This window comes from Oncorhynchus nerka, linkage group LG19, assembly GCF_034236695.1.
Source record: "Oncorhynchus nerka isolate Pitt River linkage group LG19, Oner_Uvic_2.0, whole genome shotgun sequence".
NCBI classification, from domain to species: Eukaryota; Metazoa; Chordata; class Actinopteri; order Salmoniformes; family Salmonidae; genus Oncorhynchus; species Oncorhynchus nerka.
In genome coordinates, this window is record NC_088414.1 from 36,724,251 (window position 1) to 36,743,911 (window position 19,661).

General features: G+C 41.5%; 1 protein-coding gene across 1 annotated transcript in view; it reads left to right on the plus strand.

Annotated features, from left to right (window-relative positions):
• LOC115146820 (A disintegrin and metalloproteinase with thrombospondin motifs 2-like) overlaps positions 1-19,661 on the plus strand; it is a 113,326-nt gene that overhangs the window by 46,249 nt on the left and 47,416 nt on the right. Inside the window, exon 4 of the mRNA XM_029688835.1 lies at positions 2,240-2,460. Within this exon, the coding sequence (XP_029544695.1) occupies positions 2,240-2,460 (221 nt within the window). The remainder of the gene's footprint in view (positions 1-2,239; positions 2,461-19,661) is intronic.

The window sequence follows — 19,661 nt, forward strand, 5'->3', positions numbered from 1 at the left end:
GAGAGAGGTTGAGTGGCATGGCTCCTTGGTTACATACCTGAGTGTGAATTCATCCGAGGCAAAGAGAACTGTGGTACAGACAGATGTGCAGGGGAGGATGTCAGAATGATTTTCACTTCACCAATGAAGGAATGTGTATTCTTAGGAGCAAACCCAAGATTTTGCTATTGTCTTAAAGGCCCAGTGCAGTCCTCCAAAAAATATATTTTCTTGTGTTGTTATATTTATATTTACACGCTATGAGGTTGGAAAAGTACTGTAAAATTGTGAAAATTATGATAATGCTAATAATTTGATAATAATAATAATTTCAGCCTGTTTTGGTAGGATGAAGTTTTGGCCTGCCTGGTGACATCTCTGGCAGTTTTCCACTCAGACCACTCCCATACAGTCCTTGCAAAATTCTTGCTTGAGAAATTGCTAAGAAGCTATTTTTTAATGCGAGTAAAGTCATACCGTATAAAAGAATATCACAACAGCTGTGATGGAAACAGGAAGTTTATAAATGCTTACATATCATTTGTTCATTCGACCTGATGGGATCTTTTTGTATCGGTAAAATTAAAGCTGCAATATGCAGGAATCACTCCGCTATTTCCTGGTTGCAAAAATTCTAATAGTTCAGTATAACAAAACAAGCAAGTATCGTGTGTAGAGAATCATTGTACCATCTAAACCACTTTAAAATATATTTTCCATATCCAAAAATATAGTGTTTGAAGCTGGTGTACACAACCAAAAGTAAAAGATGCAAAAGCTAAACTTAAGAACAGGAAGCATAGAAATAATGCACATAGAACATATCTACCGCTTTTTAGACTTGCTTTCAGTGACAGATCTATAACTCACATTTCTATGTGATTTTGGTCCGGTTACCCAAAAAGTTACATATGGCAGCTTTAATTATGCAAGAAACAACTTTAAATATGGAGTCACGTGATGATATGGTATGTGGTCCTCCCACTAAGACACCATGCAATTTCCATGCAATGAAAACCATGCAATATATTAGGCTACAATTAAAATAAGTTATGATGAACTTCACAGAGTGGTGAAAGTGCACGGTGATGAGCTTGATGTGCCTTTCCAATTAATATCGAGGGTCTTATTCTTGTGACATGATGATCAATGCTGGACTTATCCATACAAATCTCATCATGTAGACTAACCTACCTGCACAACCTACCTGCACTGTATCTGCAAACTGTTGGCTAGAACGCAAGTGCCCGGACCAGAGTAGGCACGTTTGCTTTTTAACACAACAGTTTTCGATAGAGTTGAAAATGCGATGGAAACACATTGAACCTTAGATTTTTAATCGGTACATGAAAATGTTCACTAGGTCATCATGCACTGATTTTTATCCCAACAAGCCAGTTTACTGGAAACAAACATTTTCTTTATGCATATTTTAGAATATTTGCATGGAAATCTGTCGCCAATTGGATGTAAACCTAGCTAGTAAGGTACGTAATTGTTACCCAGAAATGATTTGGTATTGAGATAAAAACTACTGCATTGGGCCTTTAACTAATCTGTCTCTTTCAAACCCGGCTGGGGAGAAAAGCTATGCTCAGCCAAGGTTCATACAGCGTTTGTCACGCCCTGACCACAGTAAGCTGTTTTTCTCTGTGTTGGTTGGGGCGTGATAGTGTCTAGGGTGAGTCATCTAGGGTTTTTGTATGTCTATGTTGGCCTGATATGGTTCCCAATCAGAAACAGCTGTTTATCGTTGTCTCTGATTGGGGATCATATTTAGGTAGCCATTTCTCTTTTGTGTTTGTGGGATCCTGACTATGTTTAGTTGCCTGTCAGCAATATTTTGTATAGCTTCACGGTTCGTTTGTGCTTTATTGTTTTGGAGAGTTTTCAGTTTATTAAAAATGTGTGGAACACTACTCACGCTCACGAAAAGGTTATGCACCGTGAATTAGACACATTCATTTGTCTGTATGTTCCCAGAATGGCTATTGACTAATATATAAAATTAGCACTCCAAATTATACATACAAATCTAAAGTGATTTTATACCATTCACACGCTGGATTACTTACAAGGATACAGCACCACACCATTTTTGGAAAATAATCCTATTTGAGTCAGTACTTTGTTTAAAAAAAAATAATATTGGCTAATATCATCCAGTTTAAATTAAAGTCTGGTACTGTGCCATTAGATACCGTGAATCGTCTCTAAGGCCTTCTTCCCCATATATCTGTCTGTATGTTATGTTGTTCAGGGTCAGTTCTGGGTGGTCTGATGGACCTGCAGGCACTGTCCAGAGGAGTGCAGCAGCAGCATCACAAACTGAACCAGACCAGGAGGGCCCGGGCCCGACGCCAGGCCCACGAGGAACCTGAGCTGTTCAACATGGAGGTTCTACTGGGGGTGGACTACTCCGTGGTCCACTTCCATGGCAGAGAGAACATCCAGAAGTACCTGCTCACCCTCATGAACATAGTAAGTAACATATACTACATAACAATACACTACATAACACTACACTACATAAAACTACACTACATAAAACTACACTACATAACACTAAACTACATAAAACTACACTACATAAAACTACACTACATAACAGTACACTACACAAACCTATACTACACCTAACCTATACTATACTACACTACATAACATGATACTACACTACATAACACTACACTACACTACATAACACTACACTACAATACATAGCATGACACTACACTCCATAACACTAAACTACACAACACTAAACTACACTACATAACACTAAACTACACTACATAACACTACACAACATGATACTAAATTACACTACAAAACACTACACTAAACTACATAACAATATACTATATAACACTACACTATACTATATAACACTACGCTACACTACATTACACTACACTGCACTACATAACACTATACTACACTATGCTTTATAACGCTACACTACACAACACTACATTATACTATACTATAGTACACTACATAATACTACATGCCACTACACTAAGTAACACTAAACTGCACTACATAACACTACACACCATACCACTAAACTACACTACATAACACAACACTACATAACACTACACAACACGACACTACACTACATAAACACTACACCACACTATATAGCACTATACTACACTACACTGCACTACGCAACACTACACTGCATACCACTATACTATACTACACAGGACTACATAATGCTACACTACATACCACTAACTCCACTACACTACATAACACTAAACTACACTACATACCACTACACTCCATGACACTATATTACACTACATAACAATTTACTATACTAATAACACTAAACTACCATACATAACACTACACTCCATAACACTAAACCACAATCCATAACACTACACAACACTACACTTCACCCTGTTCACACATTCAGCCATTTCCACCTTTCTACCACAAAATCATTCTCTAACCTGTGTTATGTGCTTCCCTTTCACGTTTCAATCTGTTTCGTGTGTTTTTTCCTTTTTAATATTTGTCTGTTCCACCACCCATTTCTCCTCAGATGAATGTTCAGTAGATTCTGTGTGAGACCTTGTAGCATTATTCATTTGATTATAATGATTTTCTGGCAGTCTGGCCTCTCTGGCTTCAATCAGCCAGTTACCTGGCCAGTGAATACAAGCTAACAGAATCAGCCAGTTACCTGGCCAGTGAATACAAGCTAACAGAATCAGCCAGTTACCTGGCCAGTGAATACAAGCTAACAGAATCAGCCAGCACGTAATTAGTGAATACGAGCTAACAGAATCAGCCAGCACATAATTAGTGAATATGAGCTAACAGAATCAGCCAGCACATAATTAGTGAATACGAGCTAACAGAATCAGCCAGCACGTAATTAGTAAATACGAGTGAACAGAATCAGCCAGCTACCTAGTTAGTGAATACGAGCTAACAGAATCAGCCAGCACATAATTAGTGAATACGAGCTAACAGAATCAGCCAGCTACCTAGTTAGTGAATACGAGCTAACAGAATCAGCCAGCTACCTAGTTAGTGAATACGAGCTAACAGAATCAGCCAGCTACCTAGTTAGTGAATACGAGCTAACAGAATCAGCCAGCTACCTAGTTAGTGAATACGAGCTAACAGAATCAGCCAGCACGTAATTAGTGAATACGAGCTAACAGAATCAGCCAGCACGTAATTAGTGAATACGAGCTAACAGAATCAGCCAGCACGTAATTAGTGAATACGAGCTAACAGAATCAGCCCGCACGTAATTAGTAAATACGAGCTAACAGAATCAGTCAGCACGTAATTAGTGAATACGAGCTAACAGAATTAGCCAGCACGTAATTAGTAAATACGAGTGAACAGAATCAGCCAGCTACCTAGTTAGTGAATACGAGCTAACAGAATCAGCCAGCTACCTAGTTAGTGAATACGAGCTAACAGAATCAGCCAGCTACCTAGTTAGTGAATACGAGCTAACAGAATCAGCCAGCACGTAATTAGTGAATACGAGCTAACAGAATCAGCCAGCACGTAATTAGTGAATACGAGCTAACAGAATCAGCCAGCACGTAATTAGTGAATACGAGCTAACAGAATCAGCCAGCACATAATTAGTGAATATGAGCTAACAGAATCAGCCAGCACATAATTAGTGAATACGAGCTAACAGAATCATCCAGCACGTAATTAGTAAATACGAGTGAACAGAATCAGCCAGCTACCTAGTTAGTGAATACGAGCTAACAGAATCAGCCAGCACATAATTAGTGAATACGAGCTAACAGAATCAGCCAGCTACCTAGTTAGTGAATACGAGCTAACAGAATCAGCCAGCTACCTAGTTAGTGAATACGAGCTAACAGAATCAGCCAGCTACCTAGTTAGTGAATACGAGCTAACAGAATCAGCCAGCTACCTAGTTAGTGAATACGAGCTAACAGAATCAGCCAGCACGTAATTAGTGAATACGAGCTAACAGAATCAGCCAGCACGTAATTAGTGAATACGAGCTAACAGAATCAGCCAGCACGTAATTAGTGAATACGAGCTAACAGAATCAGCCCGCACGTAATTAGTAAATACGAGCTAACAGAATCAGTCAGCACGTAATTAGTGAATACGAGCTAACAGAATTAGCCAGCACGTAATTAGTAAATACGAGTGAACAGAATCAGCCAGCTACCTAGTTAGTGAATACGAGCTAACAGAATCAGCCAGCTACCTAGTTAGTGAATACGAGCTAACAGAATCAGCCAGCTACCTAGTTAGTGAATACGAGCTAACAGAATCAGCCAGCACGTAATTAGTGAATACGAGCTAACAGAATCAGCCAGCACGTATTTAGTGAATACGAGCTAACAGAATCAGCCAGCACGTAATTAGTGAATACGAGCTAACAGAATCAGCCCGCACGTAATTAGTAAATACGAGCTAACAGAATCAGCCAGCACGTAATTAGTGAATACGAGCTAACAGAATTAGCCAGCACGTAATTAGTAAATACGAGTGAACAGAATCAGCCAGCTACCTAGTTAGTGAATACGAGCTAACAGAATCAGCCAGCTACCTAGTTAGTGAATACGAGCTAACAGAATCAGCCAGCTACCTAGTTAGTGAATACGAGCTAACAGAATCAGCCAGCTTCCTAGTTAGTGAATACGAGCTAACAGAATCAGCCAGCTACCTAGTTAGTGAATACTAGCTAACAGAATCAGCCAGCTACCTAGTTAGTGAATACGAGCTAACAGAATCAGCCAGCTACCTAGTTAGTGAATACGAGCTAACAGAATCAGCCAGCTACCTAGTTAGTGAATACGAGCTAACAGAATCAGCCAGCACGTAATTAGTGAATACGAGCTAACAGAATCAGCCAGCACATAATTAGTGAATACGAGCTAATAGAATCAGCCAGCACGTAATTAGTGAATACGAGCTAACAGAATCAGCCCGCACGTAATTAGTAAATACGAGCTAACAGAATCAGCCAGCACGTAATTAGTGAATACGAGCTAACAGAATTAGCCAGAACGTAATTAGTAAATACGAGTGAACAGAATCAGCCAGCTACCTAGTTAGTGAATACGAGCTAACAGAATCAGCCAGCTACCTAGTTAGTGAATACGAGCTAACAGAATCAGCCAGCTACCTAGTTAGTGAATACGAGCTAACAGAATCAGCCAGCTACCTAGTTAGTGAATACGAGCTAACAGAATCAGCCAGCTTCCTAGTTAGTGAATACGAGCTAACAGAATCAGCCAGCTACCTAGTTAGTGAATACGAGCTAACAGAATCAGCCAGCTACCTAGTTAGTGAATACGAGCTAACAGAATCAGCCAGCTACCTAGTTAGTGAATACGAGCTAACAGAATCAGCCAGCTACCTAGTTAGTGAATACGAGCTAACAGAATCAGCCAGCACGTAATTAGTGAATACGAGCTAACAGAATCAGCCAGCACGTAATTAGTGAATACGAGCTAACAGAATCAGCCAGCACGTAATTAGTGAATACGAGCTAACAGAATCAGCCCGCACGTAATTAGTAAATACGAGCTAACAGAATCAGCCAGCACGTAATTAGTGAATACGAGCTAACAGAATTAGCCAGCACGTAATTAGTAAATACGAGTGAACAGAATCAGCCAGCTACCTAGTTAGTGAATACGAGCTAACAGAATCAGCCAGCTACCTAGTTAGTGAATACGAGCTAACAGAATCAGCCAGCTACCTAGTTAGTGAATACGAGCTAGCAGAATCAGCCAGCTACCTAGTTAGTGAATACGAGCTAACAGAATCAGCCAGCTTCCTAGTTAGTGAATACGAGCTAACAGAATCAGCCAGCTACCTAGTTAGTGAATACTAGCTAACAGAATCAGCCAGCTACCTAGTTAGTGAATACGAGCTAACAGAATCAGCCAGCTACCTAGTTAGTGAATACGAGCTAACAGAATCAGCCAGCACGTAATTAGTGAATACGAGCTAACAGAATCAGCCAGCACGTAATTAGTGAATACGAGCTAACAGAATCAGCCAGCACGTAATTAGTGAATACGAGCTAACAGAATCAGCCAGCACGTAATTAGTGAATACGAGCTAACAGAATTAGCCAGCACGTAATTAGTAAATACGAGTGAACAGAATCAGCCAGCTACCTAGTTAGTGAATACGAGCTAACAGAATCAGCCAGCTACCTAGTTAGTGAATACGAGCTAACAGAATCAGCCAGCTACCTAGTTAGTGAATACGAGCTAACAGAATCAGCCAGCTACCTAGTTAGTGAATACGAGCTAACAGAATCAGCCAGCTTCCTAGTTAGTGAATACGAGCTAACAGAATCAGCCAGCTACCTAGTTAGTGAATACGAGCTAACAGAATCAGCCAGCTACCTAGTTAGTGAATACGAGCTAACAGAATCAGCCAGCTACCTAGTTAGTGAATACGAGCTAACAGAATCCAGGCCGTGTCCTCTGGTGGGTCAGGACAAGGGCCAGTGCTAATGAGGTTATTAACACAAGGTTTGGGATGGGGTAGGGGGCACAGGCAGGGGGCAGATCCAGGAAGAGATATAGAGAGAGGAGGGCAGGAATGAAACGGGGGACTGGAGATTCGTATAAGAGAGAAGGCTAAAGAGTTTGTGTGAGCATGGAGAGATGGGTGCGATGGGTGTCTTGTAAATACTGATCATATGATTATTTGATTCAGCCAAGGCAGGAAACGGCTTCACAGCTGTATCTGTAACAGCAGGCCTTTACTGTTTCACTTGATTCAGTAGAGTACTATTCACTCTGCATGAATTGGAAAGCTTCGTGACAGCTCATTTTCTAGAAATATCAGCTGTGAAATATTTGATGGAAAAACAAGATCAATTGCACGACCCAGAAACACACTGTAGGACAGTTTTGTTATTCCTCATTGAGAGGAGTCATTTAGCTGTAATATGATCCACTGAAGCAGAGGAATAGATTGAATCCAACTAAATCAATTCTCACTTAAACCGGTGCACCCAGAAATTGTGTTGCTCTGCCTGACAGGGTGGCCATTCAGTGGCCCCCACTCAGGTCAACAGAAATATTACAAGACAGACAGACAGAGTTATTGTAGATGCCTTATAGTCAGTGTTATAGATCATTATAAAGGGTGTTATAAAGCATTATATACATGTTCTTCATAGAAGTGTTACTTAAAGAATTAGCCAACTTCAATTAATTCTGAATGCTGTGCTAGCTAAGACCAGAAGAGAGCACGCATTCCACCCATTTTAAAGTCCCTGCATTGGTTGCCTGTTAGTTTCTATAGTTGTAAAATTGCTTTAATTATTTTTTTAAAGCATTAAATCAAATCGAATCAAATGCATTTATAAAGCCCTTCTTACATCAGCTGATGTCACAAAGTGCTGTATAGAAACCCAGCCTTAAACCCCAAACAGCAAGCAATGCAGGTGTAGAAGCGCGGTGGCTAGGAAAAACTTCCTAGAAAGGCCAGAACCTAGGAAGAAACCTAGAGAGGAACCAGGCTATGAGGGGTGGCCAATCCTCTTCTGGCTGTGCCGGGTGGAGATTATAACAGAACATGGCCAAGATGTTCATAGATGACCAGCAGAGTCAAATAGTAATAATCAGAGTGGTTGTCGAGGGTGAAACAGGTCAGCACCTCAGGAGTAAATGTCAGTTGGCTTTTCATAGCCGATCATTCAGAGTATCTCTACCGCTCCTGCTGTCTCTAGACAGTTGAAAACAGCAGGTCTGGGACAGGTAGCACATCCGGTGAACAGGTCAGGGTTCCATAGCCGTAGGCAGAATAGTTGAAATTGGAGCAGCAGCACGGCCAGGTGGACTGGGGACAGCAAGGAGTCATCAGGGCAGGTAGTCCTGAGGCATGGTCCTAGGGCTCAGGTCCTCCGAAAGACAGGAAAAAAGAGAGACAGAGAGAAAGAGAGAAAAAGAGAGAGAGAATTAGAGAGCATACTTAAATTCACACAGGACACCGGATAAGACAGGATAAATACTCCAGATATAACAGACTGACCCTAGCCCCCCGACACATAAACTACTGCAGCATAAATACTGGAGGCTGAGACAGGAGGGGTCAGGAGACACTGTGGCCCCGTCCGATAATACCCCCGGGCAGGGCCAAACAGGCAGGATATAACTCCACCCACTTTGCCAAAGCACAGCCCCCACACCACTAGAGGGATATCTTCAACCACCAACTTACCATCCTGAGACAAGGACGAGGAAACCCCACAAAGATCTCCGCCACGGCACAACCCAAGGGGGGGCGCCAACCTGGAAAGGAAGATCACGTCAGTGACTCAACCCACTCAAGTGACCCACCCCTCCTGCGTCAATGTTCAAGGCATTAAATGGCCTTGAACCGGAATACATGTCTGATATTCTTTTAACAAACGTGTCTGGTCGGTCCCTCAGATCTTCTGGCGCTGGTCTTTTACTCGTTCCGAAGTTCAGAACCAAAACCTTTGGTGAGTTTGCTTTCAGTCACTATGGTCCTGGCCTTTGGAACAGCCTGCCAGAAGATCTTAGGGCCTCAGAAACTGTTGAGATTTTAAATATCTTAAAGAGATCCTTTGGTACTTTTGTATACGTTTTCGCCAGTAGTTCTGAAAGTAGCACTCAGGAGCCAAAAGTCGTCCCCGAAAAATGCTTACTACGTCACATATGTGCAGATATGTGCACCACGTCCTTGTTCTCTCTCTCTCTCTCTCTCTCTCTCTCTCTCTGCTGTGTCCACTGAGCCATTGGGCCTAGCCGCTTGCTAGCTGTCACTCAAATGCTAGGGTCTGAAGCTCATTGACTAGGGGGCTGGCCCACAAGGGGGGAAAATGTAGGGAAAATGGCACGGCACAACTTTTAAAAAACCATCTCTTTCAAAGTAGAGATTTCTTTGCTAGTTGAGGTAAGACAGTAATCCTACTCATAGTCTATGCATGTATTAACTACACATTGACACATCCAGCACAAAGCGTGAGGTTTAAAAAATACTTTCTCAGTCACCAAAGTAGTCAGAGTCTTTACTTTACCATGCTTTTACGTAAGGTGCTCTTAGTCATACTATCTATTTGATTTATTTTATCCCATTCTATTTACCTTATTTATTTTAATGCATTAGTCTCTCATGTCCATTGTTATTTTATTATTGTTTGAATATTTTTTTGTCTCATTTTAGAGAAAGAAAATATATTTTTATCTTTCTTAACTTGTATTATTTTATTTGTTGGGAAATGCATCCTATGTGAGGGAATTTGCTTTATAAATTAAGTTTGATTTGCAGGCATTCAGACAGACAGACAGACAGACAGACAGACAGACAGACAGACAGACAGACAGACAGACAGACAGACAGCTCAGGGCTCAGGTGCAGCTGGCCCCGCCCATCAGGAGTGAGTTGCCCAAGCCCCAGGATCCCAGGGGGTTTCGACCAAGGACATCTTCTGAAGGTTGCTTAGCAACTCTTATGTAGAAGAAGAGGAGAGAGAGCTAGAGAGCATGAGGGAGACAGGCAGTGTTCTCCTGACTGGTGACTGGTCCTTAACGGATCTGATAGACTCGCTTTGGAGTATTGTGTATTGGTGCCATTTCAACTGCATTCAATTGCATAATACATAAAGGAATCAGGTATCTGAACTCCAACGTAAGTTCTATAATATTGTCATTTTAGTCTTTGTCAAGAAACCCTGTAATGGCCTATTGTAAAATGATAAGATGGCTACTATGTGTAATAGATTACATCTGATATAATAATACAGCTAAAGATTTTCCATCAGAGTTGGTTTTTGCATTATCCTATTTTTCCTCTCTCTCTCCCGATCTCTCTTATGCTTTCTCTTTCTCTGCCTCTCTCTGCCTCTCTCTCTTTCTCTCTCTCTCTCTCTCTCTCTCCACCCCTGTCTCCCACTGTCAAACTCCCAAGCTGTTTCATGGAAATCAAATTTATATTTTTTTAAAAGATAGACATTTTTGTCAGTCAGTCAGTCAGTCAGTTAGTCAGTCAGTCTGTGTGTCAGTCTGTTAGTCGGTCAGTCGGTCTGTCTGTCAGTCAGTGTGCATGTCTGTTCTGCTCTCTATCTGCTCCCTGTTCTCCCTATTCTCCTTGCCTCTCCTCATCAGAGCAGTCTCACTGACGGGACTGTCCTCCCTCTACACCTACCTCTCTCTCTCGCACACATACACACAGAGACAGACAAATAACCCCTCACTCTCCCTGCACTGTGTTTTGGGCCTCCTCCCCTGGGGCCCTGGCCATGACAGGTAAGATGAGTAAATGAGTAATGAGACTGGGGTCAGACTAAGGTGTGACAGACTAGCAGACAGAGAGAGACAAACAGGCAGGCAGACAGACAGGCAGGCAGAAAGTGAGACAGACAGGGGCAGATGGAGTCAGATACGGCCAGACGGGGTCAGAGGATCACTGGGATGCCATGTAAAGCGCCTGCCTCTCGTCTCTCACTGATCTCTGACAGTTGGGACTGGAACTGTGACAGAAGACATAACATACACTGAGTATCCATAACAGACTGACCAGGTGAATCCAGGTGAAAGCTATGATCCCTTATTGATGTCACTTGTTAAATCCACTTCAATCAGTGTAGATGAAGGGGAGGAGACAGGTTAAAGAAGGATTTTTAAGCCTTGAGACAATTGAGACATGTATTTTGTATGTGTGCCATTTAGAGGGGGAATGGGCAAGACAAAATATTGAATTGCCTTTGAGCGGGGTAGGGGCCAAGAACTGAAACGCTGCTGGGTTTTTCAACAGTTTCCCGTGTCTATCAATGGTCCACCACCCAAAGGACATCCAGCCAACTTGACACAACTGTGGGCCAGCATCCATGTGGAAAGCTTTCGACACCTTGTAGAGTCCATTCCTGATGATATGAGGCTGTTCTGAGGGGGAAAGGGGGGTGCAATTAGGGCTGTTGTGCTGACCGTATTACCGCCACACTGACGGTCACGAGTCATGACGGCAGTCAAATTTCACGTGACCGTTTAGTCACGGTAATTAGGCTTCTCCAAGCTCTGATACTGCTGATGGTCATTAGTAGTCTACCAAACTTGCTAACTGCCTGGTACTTAGCACTATATTGTCCCTCTAATCACTCTGACATCAAAGCAAATGTAATCGAAAATCTAATAAAACACTTCATGAAAGCCCATAAGCTCATATTGCTCAACATTTCTATAGGCTATGTAATTACGGGAGAAAACAGAGTGATGGCCTCTACTAAAAAGAAGAGGATCCCATCAGCTTTCTATAGGCTAGATCTACTATATTTATTTCTCAACTTTCCTAATATTAAGCACATGTATTGTCTTTACAACAGGAGTATAGCCGACCTGGCTATAGATAGATTACATAAATGTGATGACATGTATTTTGACATGCATTTTTTCCCACTACCCCTGTTTCAAGACATGTGCATGATAATGGTCCATTATAAATCAAAATAATGTCACACATATATTATTTAATATATATATATAAAGACAAGATTAAATCAATAAAAGCCTGATGGGTGACAATATTATCCTATACTTTGTAAATTCTAAATGATCACTTGTGAATGACGCACAACATAAGAAATACCTTTTTTTTTGCGACTTTTTCAAATCGTAGTCGCACACCTCATGTAGCCTAGCCCATAAACCTATATGTTGTGATAAGGCTTGGATCACAACTGAAGTGGCCAAATAACTTCTTAAAATTAAGCACATTAATCTGCTTTACAAGGGATGTGGAGCCTAACTGGAATATTTTAGCAGTGCGTGAGTTTCAAGTTTGGGGAAGATAATTGTCATGCTCGTCGTATGAAGGAGACCAAGGTGCAGGGTGGTATGCGTACATTCTTATTTATTTAACGAATGAACAGTGAACAAACTAACAAAATAACAAAATGAACCATGAAGCTATATGGATAGTGCACACAGGCAACTAAACATAGAAGAAGATCCCACAAACAAAGGGAAATGGCTACCTAAATATGATTCCTAATCAGAGACAACGATAAACAGCTGCCTCTGATTGGGAACCATATCAGGCCACCATAAACATACAAATCATCTATACTTACAAAACCCTAGACATACAAAAACTAGCGTACTCACCCTAGTCACACCCTGGCCTAACCAAAATATAAAGAAAACAGAGATATCTCAGGTCAGGCCGTGACAATACTTTTCACCATAAAAATGCACCTTTATAATAAAAGCATTACATGCATAATTGCATTTGCGGTCACTTTTGGTTATGTTTTTTTCCCCCACTGATGTAACATTTGTGCTTCTAGCCTTCCGTGTGCGCATTGCTGAGCTTATAATGTGAAGAAATAGCCTAATAGTTTATCAACATTTTAAGCTAAACGTTCGGATCTGTCGCATCGGCCACATTGTGTGGTTGTATTACAGTTTCTCAATCGCTTCTCCCAAGAATGTTTGGAACAGTCTTAACCCTTGTGTTGTCTTAAAACCACTTACAGATAGGGGGCAGTATTTTCACTTTGGATGAATTGCGTGCCCATAGTGAACTGCATCAAAATCTGTCCTAAATTGCTAATATATGCATATTATAATTAATATTGGATAGAAAACACTCTGAAGTTTCTAAAACCGTTTGAATTATGTCTGTGAGTATAACAGAACTCACAGGGCAGGCAATCTTCCAAACAAGTTTTGAAATCCTGAAAGTTGGGGCAACTTTGACGTCATCGCCCCCTCCCTTCCCAACAAGTTATGGATCTGGAAACACTTCCTATGTCTTCCACTAGATGTCCTCATTCAGTAGAAAGTGTAATGGAGCATTTGCTGTGAACTTTGACCTAATGGGAAGGAAACTAGTTGGTGTCGCAAAAGAATACCATTTTGTTGTGGCGCGTTTGTCTTTGAGTGCTTCGGCTGTTCCAATCAGCCCCAGATGAAAACGAATGATCCGGTTGGAATGCTATTGGATATATATGATTATAACATCCTGAAGATTGATTCTGCACTTAGTTTGACCAGTTTCTTTGACCTGTAATATGTCTTTTGGAAGTTTTGGAAGTTTTCATGCAAAGTTATCCTGGACCAGAAGTCATTTTTTGGGCATGTGAGCTGAAAGTGGTAGCAAATGCTGCTACTTGGACACTAGAATTGAACATTATGAAACAAAACGATTTATTGTTGAACTAGGACTCCTTGCACTACATTCTGATGAAAGATCATCAAAGGTAAGGGAATATTTATGTTGTAATTTTGTATTTCTGTTGACTCCAACATGGCGGAGAAATATTGTTACATCTGAGCGCCGTCTCAGATTATTGCAATGTTAGGCTTTGTCTGTAACGTTAAAAAAAATGTGACACAGCGGTTGCATTAAGAACCAGTGTATCTTTAATTATATGTAGAACATGTATCTTTAGTCAAAGTTTATGATGAGTATTTCTGTTATCTGGAGTAGCTTTCTATAATTCCTCCGGATATTTTGGAGGATTTTCTGAACATGGCGTCAATGTAAACCGAGATTTATGGATATAAAAAATGCATATTATCGAACAAAACATAAAGGTACTGTGTAACATGTCATCTGATGAAGATTTTCAAGAGGTTAGTGATTGATTTTTTTTTAATCCTGCTTTTGTGATTTTTATCTTTTGCTGGAAAAAATGTCTATGTTTTTTCTTTGGTTTGGTGGTGGTCTAACATAAATATATGTTGTGTTTTCGCCGTAAAACATTTTTAGAAATCTGACACGCTGGGTAGATGAACAAGGTGTTTATCTTTCATTTGAGGTATTGGACTTGTTAATGTGTGGAGGTTAAATATTTCTAAATAATATGTTTGCATTCCCTGCGCCACCTTTTCAGCTGAACGGGGGGGTGTAGTTCCCGTAGGGGAACCCATCGCCTCAACAGGTTTTAAGGGTAAAAAATGACCCGCCACAATGTTTAACAGCAGACAAAACCCCCTAAATTATATTTTTTCAACTTGAAATTTGATGACTTTTCATAGAGTGACCCCAACATTAGAAGTGAAACATTGCCTTTGTTCATTTTTCCATGAAAGCTGTACACGACCACGGTACAAAGACTGTCTTAGGGTCATCTTTGACCCGGCAGTTATAAAATAATTTACACACCGCGTAAACCACAGACACACACACAATGAGAAATTGAGATTATGTGTGCTACTGATTGAATTTAGCCAGCAGCTCCTCAAGAGGAAGATCACCATGGTTGGCACAGTTAGAAAGAAGAAGCCTGAGCTCCCCTGCACTCCTCGCAACAAGAGGGGGAGAGAGGCCTTCTCATCAAAGTTTACCTTCACCCCCACCACCACTCTAGTTTCTTACCTCCCAAAGAGGAACAAGTATGTGGTCCTCCTGAGCACTGCACAAAATGGCTGAGATCAGCAATCATCCTGGACTACAACTGCAACAAAGGAGGTGTGGACAACCTGGACAAGGTGATTGGAATTTACAGCTGCAGGAGGATGACTGCCCGCTGGCCCCTGGTCATTTTTCATAACATCCTTGATGTGTCCTCATGCAATGCCTTTGTGATATGGAACAAGATCAACCCTATCAGGATGCCTGATAAGCGGAACAAGAGGAGTGTGTTCCCGGGGCAGCTGGGAAAGGCACTTGTAGCCCCACACAGCAGCTCTCCCGCACAGCAGCCTCTGCAGCACTTGTGAAAGCTGTTCAGGGGGCTGAATCTTGTCCTGATCCACCTGAGGCTGCAGCTGGGGCAGGAAAGAGGAGGAGATGCCAATTCTTCCCCCCCCATGGGGGGTCCCCCCATGTGATAAATACATCTGCAAAGTTCATGCACACACTTGCATACTGTCCTATATGTGCTAATTAAAGTTGATTGATTTATGTTCATCACATTTTTTTGTTTTGTTATCTATTATCTTATTTTATTCTTATTTATTGTTGTTGTTTACACACCTTGTGGGTTGGGCAATGGTTAAAAAAGGGGGAGAAGACCAGTATTTTGTAGTTGAATTCCTCATTGTACAATATATAAGAATATATCATTATGTTGCCAAAAAAGTTCAAGACTTTTATTGTTTCCCCTTCAATAAAATGCATTCAAAACTACTTTCTGCACATTTCTACTACTTTCTTAAGTTATACAAGTGCTATCTCTTGCTAAAAAAGTAATGTTTAAACCTATGCAGTACCTTTTAGCAATAATAATAAACTTCTACTTTAGTAAAGAATGCCAGGTGTGTGGTAATAAAATGAGTGGTGTCCACTGATTAAATGCAGTCTGTCTGCATTGTGAAGAGGAAAAACACAGATATTAACAAAGTTTGTGATGAATGACAGGTTGTTTCCTCATGCAAAATAGATTTGGGGTTTAAAGTTCAATTAAGCTGCTTTATTTTAGGGGTTTAGTGAAGGTGGGTAATTTTTACCCTTAGGACAAGGGGAGTATACAGAATGAAAAGACCACACAAGGGTTAACATTCTCTAAACTGTAAGTGCAATTGTCACAGCTGATTTATGGGACATCACAACTCTATTGCATGTCTGCATAATGTAGTAACTCACCCAAAACATTTAATTCATGCTTCAAAACCTAGTTATTGTGTCAGTAAATTGGCCAATGCCACCAAAATTAAACTTTTTTTTTGTCATCGTGTGAGCCGTGCTGGTCAAGATGTTTAGATGTTTTTTCACCATGCCAGTCAACGCTGGAAATGTTTGTTATACAAATTTCAGTTTTGTTCTACTTTTCTTTGACACTGACTGCTTACTGTACTATACCAGAAGGTCAGTTTTGTCTAGCTGAACGATATTGTGTATCAAATCAAATCAAAATCAAATCTAATTTATTTATATAGCCCTTCGTACATCAGCTGATATCTCAAAGTGCTGTACAGAAACCCAGCCTAAAACCCCAAACAGCAAACAATGCAGGTGTAGAAGCACGGTGGCTAGGAAAAACTCCCTAGAAAGGCCAAAACCTAGGAAGAAACCTAGAGAGGAACCAGGCTATGTGGGGTGGCCAGTCCTCTTCTGGCTGTGCCGGGTGGAGATTATAACAGAACATGGCCAAGATGTTCAAATGTTCATAAATGACCAGCATGGTCGTATAATAATAAGGCAGAACAGTTGAAACTGGAGCAGCAGCACAGCCAGGTGGACTGGGGACAGCAAGGAGTCATCATGTCAGGTAGTCCTGGGGCATGGTCCTAGGGCTCAGGTTTTCCGAGAGAGAGAAAGAAAGAGAGAAGGAGAGAATTAGAGAACGCACACTTAGATTCACACAGGACACTGAATAGGACAGGAGAAGTACTCCAGATATAACAAACTGACCCTAGCCCCCCGACACATAAACTACTGCAGCATAAATACTGGAGGCTGAGACAGGACTGAGCTTTTTAGATACCGATGCACATTTGTATGTGTACAGCATTTATTTTTGTAGCAATGTGTTACATGTAAACAGAAAATTCACATTTTCATGTCCATTTTTACATATAAAGTCATATATAGTGAACAGAAAATTTGCCAGAAAATTACATCCATGCTGTCAGGGTTTTCCTGTGGTGAAGGAGAAGCGGACCAAAATGCAGCGTGGTGGTTATTCATGTTCTTTAATAAAGGAACTAGACATGAAATAACTAACAAAACAATAAATGTGGAAAACCAAAAACAGTCCTATCTGGTGCAAACACAGAGACAGGAACAATCACCCACAAACACACAGTGAAACACAGGCTACCTAAGTATGATTCTCAATCAGAGACAACTAATGACACCTGCCTCTGATTGAGAACCATACTAGGCCGAAACATAGAAATACCCAAATTATAGAAAAACAAACATAGACTGCCCACCCAACTCACGCCCTGACCATACTAACTAAATACAAAACACAGGAAATAAAGGTCAGAACGTGACACATGCAAAGAAATGAAAAACTGCAACAATGAAAAAACCTGTGGTAGTTCTGTAAAAAACAATACATTGTGCCTCCTCACAGTACGTAACACTACAAGTCCCCATCTTCTTGGTGGACATCCTGTCGCTCTTGTTGATCTGCTTTTCGTCAATATTGCATCTGATATTTTCCCTTGCGATCCACCGAAAGGAAAACTCTTGCGTGGCGCAACCATCCCCTGTAACCATCCCCTGTAACCATCGCCTGTGATGATCGCCTGTGATGATCCCCTGTAACCATCCCCTGCAATGATCGCCTGTGATGATCCCCTGTAACCATCCCCTGCAATGATCGCCTGTGATGATCGCCTGTGATGATCCCCTGCAACCATCCCCTGCAATGATCGCCTGTGATGATCCCCTGTAACAATCCCCTGCAATGATCGCCTGTGATGATCCCCTGCAACCATCCCCTGCAATGATCGCCTGTGATGATCCCCTGCAATGATCGCCTGTGATGATCCCCTGCCACCATCCCCTGCAATGATCGCCTGTGATGATCCCCTGCAACCATCCCCTGCAATGATCGCCTGTGATGATCCCCTGCAATGATCGCCTGTGATGATCCCCTGCAACCATCCCCTGCAATGATCGCCTGTGATGATCCCCTGCCACCATCCCCTGCAATGATCGCCTGTGATGATCCCCTGCAACCATCCCCTGCAATGATCGCCTGTGATGATCCCCTGCAACCATCCCCTGCAATGATCGCCTGTGATGATCCCCTGTAACCATCCCCTGCAATGATCGCCTGTGATGATCCCCTGCAACCATCCCCTGCAATGATCGCCTGTGATGATCCCCTGCAACCATCCCCTGCAATGATCGCCTGTGATGATCCCCTGCCACCATCCCCTGCAATGATCGCCTGTGATGATCCCCTGCAACCATCCCATGCAATGATCGCCTGTGATGATCCCCTGCAACCATCCCCTGCAATGATCGCCTGTGATGATCCCCTGTAAATCAAATCAAATCAAATTTTATTTGTCACATACACATGGTTAGCAGATGTTAATGCGAGTGTAGCGAAATGCTTGTGCTTCTAGTTCCGACAATGCAGTGATAACCAACAAGTAATCTAACTAACAATTCTAAAACTACTGTCTTATACACAGTGTTAGGGGATAAAGAATATGTACATAAGGATATATGAGTGAGTGATGGTACAGAGCAGCATACAGTAGATGGTATCGAGTACAGTATATACATATGAGATGAGTATGTAGACAAAGTAAACAAAGTGGCATAGTTAAAGTGGCTAGTGATACATGTATTACATAAGGATGCAGTCGATGATGTAGAGTACAGTATATACGTATGCATATGAGATGAATAATGTAGGGTAAGTAACATTATATAAGGTAGCATTGTTTAAAGTGGCTAGTGATATATTTACATCATTTCCCATCAATTCCCATTATTAAAGTGGCTGGAGTTGGGTCAGTGTCAATGACAGTGTGTTGGCAGCAGCCACTCAATGGTGGCTGTTTAACAGTCTGATAGCCTTGAGATAGAAGCTGTTTTTCAGTCTCTCAGTCCCAGCTTTGATGCACCTGTACTGACCTCGCCTTCTGGATGATAGCGGGGTGAACAGGCAGTGGTTCGGGTGGTTGATGTCCTTGATGATCTTTATGGCCTTCCTGTAACATCGGGTGGTGTAGGTGTCCTGGAGGGCAGGTAGTTTGCCCCCGGTGATGCGTTGTGCAGACCTCACTACCCTCTGG